This window comes from Gossypium raimondii, chromosome 8 (assembly GCF_025698545.1).
Source record: "Gossypium raimondii isolate GPD5lz chromosome 8, ASM2569854v1, whole genome shotgun sequence".
NCBI classification, from domain to species: Eukaryota; Viridiplantae; Streptophyta; class Magnoliopsida; order Malvales; family Malvaceae; genus Gossypium; species Gossypium raimondii.
Window position 1 is genome coordinate 10,063,345 of NC_068572.1, and position 8,555 is coordinate 10,071,899.

The 8,555-nt window shown below is 30.0% G+C and overlaps 1 protein-coding gene across 1 annotated transcript; it reads right to left on the reverse strand.

Annotated features, from left to right (window-relative positions):
- Window positions 1-3,395: 3,395 nt before the first annotated feature.
- LOC105790749 (adenylate isopentenyltransferase 3, chloroplastic) lies at window positions 3,396-4,790 on the reverse strand. The gene is made up of 2 exons (XM_012618495.2): window positions 4,622-4,790; window positions 3,396-4,533 (listed from the first exon to the last, which is right to left on the reverse strand). The coding sequence occupies exon 2, from the start codon at window positions 4,527-4,529 to the stop codon at window positions 3,573-3,575; it is 957 nt and encodes a 318-aa protein (XP_012473949.1). The 5' UTR covers window positions 4,530-4,533; window positions 4,622-4,790; the 3' UTR covers window positions 3,396-3,572.
- Between the last annotated feature and the right edge of the window lie 3,765 nt (window positions 4,791-8,555).

An 8,555-nucleotide genomic window follows, 5' to 3' on the forward strand; every position in this document is an offset into this window, starting at 1 on the left:
CATTCTTTCTGATATTTAAGATTATTGCCCGAATCTTATTAGCCTTGTAGTCAAGGGTTTCAAAATGGTCTCTTTCATATTCCAACTCAATGAAACAATGTCATGGATAAACCTTCAAATAGATTATACTAATTGGACTTCTCCAGGAAAATACAACTACATGATTCTTTTGATAAGCTCGTCTACATATTTTAGAACCAAAGATTACATAGATGTACACTCAAAGAGTGAAGCCCCACTTTATGAATAATAGAGAAGCTAAACGGAAAGATTCAGAAAAATCATACTAGAAAGGAGCAACACATGATGCAAAAGCTTTCACCAAAGGCTATATAGTTTCATGGGATTGGATACCCCTAGAATTACAATCATAATTCGTAGAAGAATATTGTGTATATCAATTTACAAAGACATTAATAAAATGATGATTTATTGAGTAAAAGTTTATTGCTGGGCGTAACTTTGATTCTCAATGTACAGAAAGCACAAGAATAAGTGGTAGGGTAGCCGGTTTCATGTTGCTCCATATCCATTCCATATGTCTACTTTATAATAATATCCACCGTCGAAAAACAATATCGGACCACTCCCCAAGTTTTTATGTTGGAGGAAACCTCCATTTCTCTTTTTCTTTAGTGCTAAAGAATCTATCATCAAATTTGAATATGCATGTATGTATTTTAATGTCAAAGCTCAACTAATTGTCAATTTTCTTTTTTCACAAGGTCAGCACTTGGAAGCTATATGTTATTGGATTAAGTACTGATATTCTATGCAACATATATTCAAATCGAACACATAATTACACTTGGTTATATGACAATGAGATTTTTGAACTTGTAGAACAAATACTGTTCTTAATGCATGAATTTATCTCTCGGTAGTGTTTTATGTAAGGTTTTCAATTTGGAAATGATCTTTTTATACTTGGAACAAGGAAATTCTTTTCCTCACTACAAAAAAGAAAAAAAAAGAAAATAAAGAGGGTTGGAAGGAACTTTGATTCTCATAAAACACGCACACTCAGAGGCGATTCTGGGGGGAGGGGGTTGGCATGGGTCCTAGCCCGCCCTAAAATGAAAAATTGTTGTTTAGGCCTCCTAATTTTTTTTTTAAATTTTAAATTAGTAAAGGTAAAATTATACTTTGGCCCCCTAAAATTACAAAAATTCGATTTAATCGTTTAAAATTATAAAGATATAGACTATAAAAAATTAAAATTTCATTCAGCCCCTAAACAATTGTTTTGACTTTGCCCCTGCGCGCACTCATTGTTTAGTTCTCTAACAAGTTAGAAAACTGAAAGGCAAAAAGAAAAGAAAAGTTGTCTGTGAATTTTGCAGAACTTTTAAGCTGATGTTGATTTCTTTGTTCTGTAGGAGCGAGAGCACCTGTTTTTTTAACGCCCATGGAGATATCAAAACTATATTGATGGTGTGAAGAATAGTGGACCAACAACCTGTTATTTGTAAAAGCACGAAAAAGCAAGGGTCAAGTCTTAGACTATCCCTTTTGTTTAATGTACTGTATTTAGAATCACCTAATAAAAAAATATTTTTGAGTAAAATAATCAAAGATAAAAGTCACTGCACTTCTTTATGGCGCACACTCACCATTTAATTATATCTACTACTTATATATATACGTCAATTATAAAAAGTATTCATAGTTAGTGGCGAATATCAGTATCAAACCATTACTTATGTTGTTATGTATATATATATTTTATTTCTAACAAATGCGGCTGTCAGTATTCTCTGTAACAATAATTTTTGTAACAATTTATTATAATAACTAAGTTTATTGTAAAATTGATTTTTATTTTTTAATAATTTTTCTATCTGTAAAACAACAATCATAAAAATATAAAGTATATTTTTATTAATTTAATTCTTTACAAATTTTAGTAAAATTAATTCTATTCTTAAATGAAATAAGAATAATAAATTTTAATTAAGATATTATTTTAATAAAATATTTAAATTTTATAGAAAAATACATTAATCATATTTTTGTAAATAAAAATAATTTTTGATAAATGAATTTACATTTGAAAAATTTATTAAAGATGCAATCTAATCTCACAAATTAATGTTATTATTAATATATATATATATCTTTTAATTTTAAAATTTTAAAAATTCAAATACAATCAACGTTCCCTATAAGCTGATTGAGTCTTAGCTCAATGCAGGAGGACGTGGATTCGAGTGTGTTGAAGAGCATTATCTTCCAATTTATGGGTTGGGAAGAGGCTATGGGTAGTTTTAGACATTGTCTTAAAAAGAGTAGATATGATCAAAACCTGTAAAATCGACTTTTTATATTTTATTTTTACCTTTTATAACAAAATCCATACAAAGTACTAAGTACACTCTTTACTAAATTAATTTTTTATAACAACATATTCTCTCAAATTTCAGTAAAATTAATTTTATTCCTAAGTGAAATAAAATAATAAATTCTAGTTAAGATATTATTTCAATAAAATGTTCAAATTTTATATTAAAATATATTAATAATATTTTATTAAATAAAAACAATTTTAATAAATTAAATTACAATTGTAGATTTTATTAAAGATACGATTTAAATCTCATTAATTAATATTATTAGTATATCATAGTATTTAAAAATTCAAACATGGTCTAAATCTCAAATGTTGTTATAGGTATATAACAGCTACCTTTTATAACATTTAAAATTTTAGCAAACAAATGGGATTACTATAAAGAAGATTGACTATATTATTTAAATCTCAAATATTGTTATAGGTGTTTTGAATATTGTTATAGATGTACAAATAATAATAATAAAAGTTAACTGTAAGAATCTTGAATCTCAAATTTCAATGATTTGAAACGATGAATGCCTTAGAGACTATCATTAGTTGAAGTAGGAGAAGTAGTAATAGTGTTAGAGAAGAGCCATAAATTTCATAGAGTCTGTAAATACTCACAATCATTTTAATTTATGATACATTTATTCGAACAAAATTGTGAGACGCAATGAATCGAAATACACAATATGTTATAAGTTAGTAAGTACCATAACACATGGCAAGCACCAACTAGCTAACCTAGCATGGGTGCATGCATAAGCCAGCAGGCGTGTGCTTCCAACAGCGCCAACCTCCCCCACTAAAACTCATAAGCAAGTCAAACCGAGCCAGCAACTGGATTTCTAAGGTGCATTCCAACTGTACGGGCACTAATCAAGTACATGAATTTCAGTTTCAATGATTTGTTTTTGTTAAAAGAAATGTTTTTTACTGATCTACCACTTGCATTGCCAAAATGTAAAATCAAACCTGCAGTTTCGGATATAATAAGTCATCTCTCTATATGTATCAGAAAAAGAAAATTGGTATCTAAACTGATAAGACACCAAAAAGATAAAACCAAAAATGCTTTCATATCATTAAATGACAGAGGCCATGAAATCTAAGTATCTATTTCTTTTTCACCAAAAGTGACTTCCATTAAGTAGCATATCTTCATTATTTTAAGTTTATTAACATTGAGATCTGTGGCTTTACTAGTTATTCCTGGGTCAGATATGATTTTACAGCATTATACCACAAGGAACTCAATGGCAGGACTAGTACTGAGCAGTGCTCCTGAGCCGATGTTACATAGAAATTGTGCTACTATCTCTGTACTTGGATCAGCTACAAGCTCTTCCCACGCCTCATCAGCTCCTTTTCCACGCCTGAGGAACACTTCGGTGGCGTCGAGCCTGTGTATCGTCCAATTCTTCTTGTTCCTCAACCGCTGAATCTTGTCGAATTGACGACAAGCTAATCTGCAAGTGTTTCTTTTGATTTCTTGGATTGCTTCTTGCAGCAGTTTAGCACGTTGTCTTTTGTCTAAAAACGGTTCGGCTCGGAAGTACCGGTCAAATTCGGGGACTCCGATAGCTTTCCTAATCCCCTTTGAATAATTTGCATTGTAATCAAAGAAGCTTCTTGCCTCATCAACCATCCCATTTTCAACCATCTTATCTACTCTCCCTGATACATATTGATGTAACACTGGCATTGCCACATCTACCCAAAGGAAACAACATTCGTATTTCGACCGGAATCTAGACCGTTCGTCATCGACCAAAGCCTCAATGTATGAATTCGAGCCGCCGGCTATGATCGGAAGCTGGCTGCGGGACACGATCGAAGCTGTGGCACGCGAAGCCATGTCCACGAAATTCGTCACTGTAAAATCTATGTTGGGACTTATTACACCTAACAAATGGTGCGGAATCCCACTCCGCTCTTCCTCACTGATCTTGTTGGTAACTATGTCAAGCCCTTCGTGGACTTGTATCTTATCCGAATTTATAATTTCTGCTGGGAATCGGGTTGCGAGATCAATGGAGAGCCTCGATTTTCCTGTTCCGGTTGCTCCCATTAGGATCACAACCTTTTCTTTATGTCTCCTAGGACTAAAGAAGTCCGATTTCAGCACCCCAGAACTTATGTCCAGTAAAGACACCATTTCTTTGCACATTGACATTGAAACTGTCATCATCATTAACCTGTAAAGAAAAAAACAGCAACCTTTTAAGTAAAACTAATCTTTTCATTACAATTTACATTAATCATTGTTGCCTTGGGAAATCATACCTTTCTAGTCCAAAGAATGATCAAGCAAAGATTTGTGCTCGGTATGAGAGAATTATAGAGCTCGGAAACCCACGGACAGTTCGAAGTTTGATTGACTATGTAAAGAAAAACAATCCAAAAGAGTGAAGAAAGAAAGTAGGCTAAGAGAATGATAATTTTTATCTTGCAAGTTCAAACAAGTGCACGACTCGCAAAAATTTATAGGCAATGGCAAGGGGGGGGGGGTGTCAACTTGTACTCTCTTTTTTTGTGATTGTGTTCGTGATTTGATCATTTCGCCAAGTATATAGAGTTAATAGGGGCGAAAATTTTAAATTTAAACCCATTTATTTGACGTAACTTATAACAATAGTTCACAAGAATACCAAAGTGAAAAAGTCTTATCGAAGCATGTGATTTACAAATTGGTCTAAACCTATGCTTGTACTATACGATTGATTGTTTTTATACTCGTTGGTTTTCAACATTTGAAAATTCTATTGAATGAATTATGAAAGTTTTTGCATATAGGATGTTTCTAACATTTGACCCAAGTAGGTGAAATAATGGTTTTGGTCCTTCTATTATGTTCAAATTTGAGATTTAGTATTGAATGTTGAGTTGTTAGTTAATTGTGTCGAAAGTAATACAAGAATCTATTACGTAATATGAGACCTCTTCCTATGTCGATAGGACCTTGTCAAAAAAGTAATTCACTATAAATCAATTGCATAAGATGTGATTTAAGCTCAACTCATTAACCTATCTTGCAACCTCACTCCTATCCTTATATCTAAATTCACTTTCCCATTAAATCTTTCTCCCTCCAAACTAATTAAAAGCAGTTTGTTTACCAACAATATGTACCTATAACAAGTTCCTCTAGTGAATAAATTAACGCTCTCTCAACGTGTACATAAATCAATAACCAAGTCAGGTAGTATTAGACTTGTGATTCTCTAACTAATATGATCAACTATTACCACTAAAAATTACCTAATTAAGTACTTGATAAGGCATGAAATAAAAATAGATAATCAGTACTTTTAATTTTTCTGAAAAGGGTATCTTTTATATAAGATAAATAGATCCTACTACGAATACTTTTAAAATATTTACGCTTCACCCAATCTTATCATCAAACATAATATTAATAGTTGTTTTCAATATCCTAAAAAGGATATATAAAAATAATTATTATAAACAAGTCAAAACATGACAACAAATAAGGCTAATTGCACGATTTTTAGTTGTAAAGTAAGTTACAACTGGAACACTAACAATGTCATTAGTTTGTCTAAATAATTAATACTACTAAATATTGGTATGAATTTTTCTTTAAAATACCATTTACAATAAAAATTTTCAAATCAGCATAATAAGTTGAAAAAGTATTTTCAAGAAAAAACTCCATATCAACATAATTGATGGAGGTAATTACTTGAACTTAACTAATGATATTATAAATGTAAAGAAATCAAATTATGACAAATTGTAGAGAGTGAATGTCAAATTTGAGTATAAAAAGGGACCAAAACCATAATTTTAGCCAAACAAGTATAAAGATGGGTTACCCAACCTTAAATAGGAAAGTGGTCGGTCATGCCTAATTCCAAAGTCTTACTTTGTGCCTTAACTATATCATGTAGGGTTTTAATTAAATTAATTTAGCCTATGAAGCTCCGAAATTCTTTAAATTAGGTCCAATGTTATCTTTCTCAAAAATTTTGCGTAACCCATTAAGTTTCTTGTTATTTTAGTGATAACAATAAATATTATAGTACATAATAAGTTGGGATTATACGAGTCTAATCATTTGAATTCATCATTGATTCTTTAATTAATCAATCTTATATTTGTAATTAATTTATTATTGTCATCTAGAAATGAGTCATAATCCACAATTGTTAAGAAAATATAAATGAGATTTGACCAACTAATTAGCACTTGATTTCTTACTATAATCATTATCTACTCATCACTTAATGTCCATTAACCTTGAGCATGTGTTAATATATCAACTTAATACTAGTAAGCATTCGACATAGTGGTAAGGTAAATTATGCTTTTAAATAAAAAATATAAATTCAAATTTTGAATACGATATTGTTAAAAGAGATAGTTACAAACTCCAAACATGGCAAAACAGGTATGAAAGATTCTAAAAATTATATATTTAGTGGGCTCAATTGAGTTGGGATTAGTTAATATCACCCTTCAATCAGGTCCCCACTCAATTGAGCGTGTTACTGAAAAACTTTCATTTTATAAAAAAAATAAACATTATTATGCGCTTAAGGGAATTCAAATCCAAAATACCATAATTTTAACATCTTTATCATCTCAATAAAATTTAACTTATCCTTAAATTAATTTTTTATATAAATTTATTTGTTGTATATATTTTCACTCATATGTGATATAATTTAATTTAACTTAACTTATCCACGTTAAGCATAAGAATAAAAGACTGCCCTTTGAATAAGCTTTTAAATTATTCCGAAACGTCTTCACTTTAATTAAAATTTATTGGTCTTATTCTTGTGAGACTAGTTGAAATATTCTCTTATATAGTAAAGGTGACGAATATTATATTGATAAAGTTATGCATATTCATATGTTTAACATTACATCCAAAAGAACCCCATTCAAGCAATTCATGATTAGAGAGGAATTATTTTATGGACATTTCTCATCATATAATTTACGGTCCCTTTTTAATATTTGATAATATTTTAGTAATTTTTTTCACGTCATTGACACGTAATTTTGGTAATTTTTTTACCATGAACCCTAAATCCAGAATCTCGAACCCGAACCTGAACTTTGAACCCTAAGTGATTTGAGTTCAAGGTTTAGGGTTCATGGTTTGAGTTTGAGGTTTATGGTTTGGATTTAAGTTTAAGTTTGGGGTTTAGGGTTAGTGTTCAAGGTTCGAGATTCAAGATTTAGGATTTAAGGTTCAAGGTAAAAATTACCAAAATTATCTGTCAATGACATGAAAAAAGTTTGCTGAAATATCATTAAATAATTGAAAAGGGACCATGATGGTGTGGTGGAAAGTGTCCATAAAATAATTTATCATCATGGTCCATTTCCAATTATTTAATGACATTCCAACAATTTTCCCATGTCATTGGCACATAATTTTTGTATTTTTTTACCATGAACCTTGAATTCGGAATATTGAACCCGAATCCTAAATGATTTTAGTTCAGGGTTTAAGGTTTATGGTTCGAGTTTGAGGTTTAGGATTTAAGGTTTAGTGTTTGGATTTATGTTTAGGTTTGGGGTTTGGGGTTTAAGGTTTAGGGTCAATGTTTGTGAATCATCTTATTATTGATTATCGAATCTTTTTTAGTTTCGCCCAATTCATATGGTTCTCTCAACCCAAAAAATGGAATTGGATTTATTTTTGAAAGTTCTTTTATTATTCCCTTTAGAAATAGAATGTTTTGAGTGATCTATTTTTTTGTTTCTTTTGAAGCTTTTCGAAACAATTTAGTTTTTTTTCTTTTAAAATTGTTAAAGCTATAAAACATTTCGTTTTCAAGGTTTAGGGATCAAGGTTTGGGGTTCAAGATTCAGGATTTAAGGTTTAAGGTGAAAATTACCAAAATTACATGAAAAAATTGTTGAAATGTCATTAAATAATTTCTCATGATTAAGAAAATAAATAAAGAAAATCATAGCATAATTATCACCACATTGGTTGTATAGGAAAAAGTGTTTGGTTTTTAGAATGTAAGATCATTTTGTTATAATAAAATTAGAATAATATAATATAACTTTGCACAACACTAAATATGTCATATCATTTGGTGTGTCACCTTACCCCATATGATTTATTTGGTTGAAATATAAAATTTTGTTGTTTGATATTTTTCTCAATTTATTTGATTAATAGAAGGTAAAATTATTTAAAAGCATATTTTATTAAATTATTATTAATCAT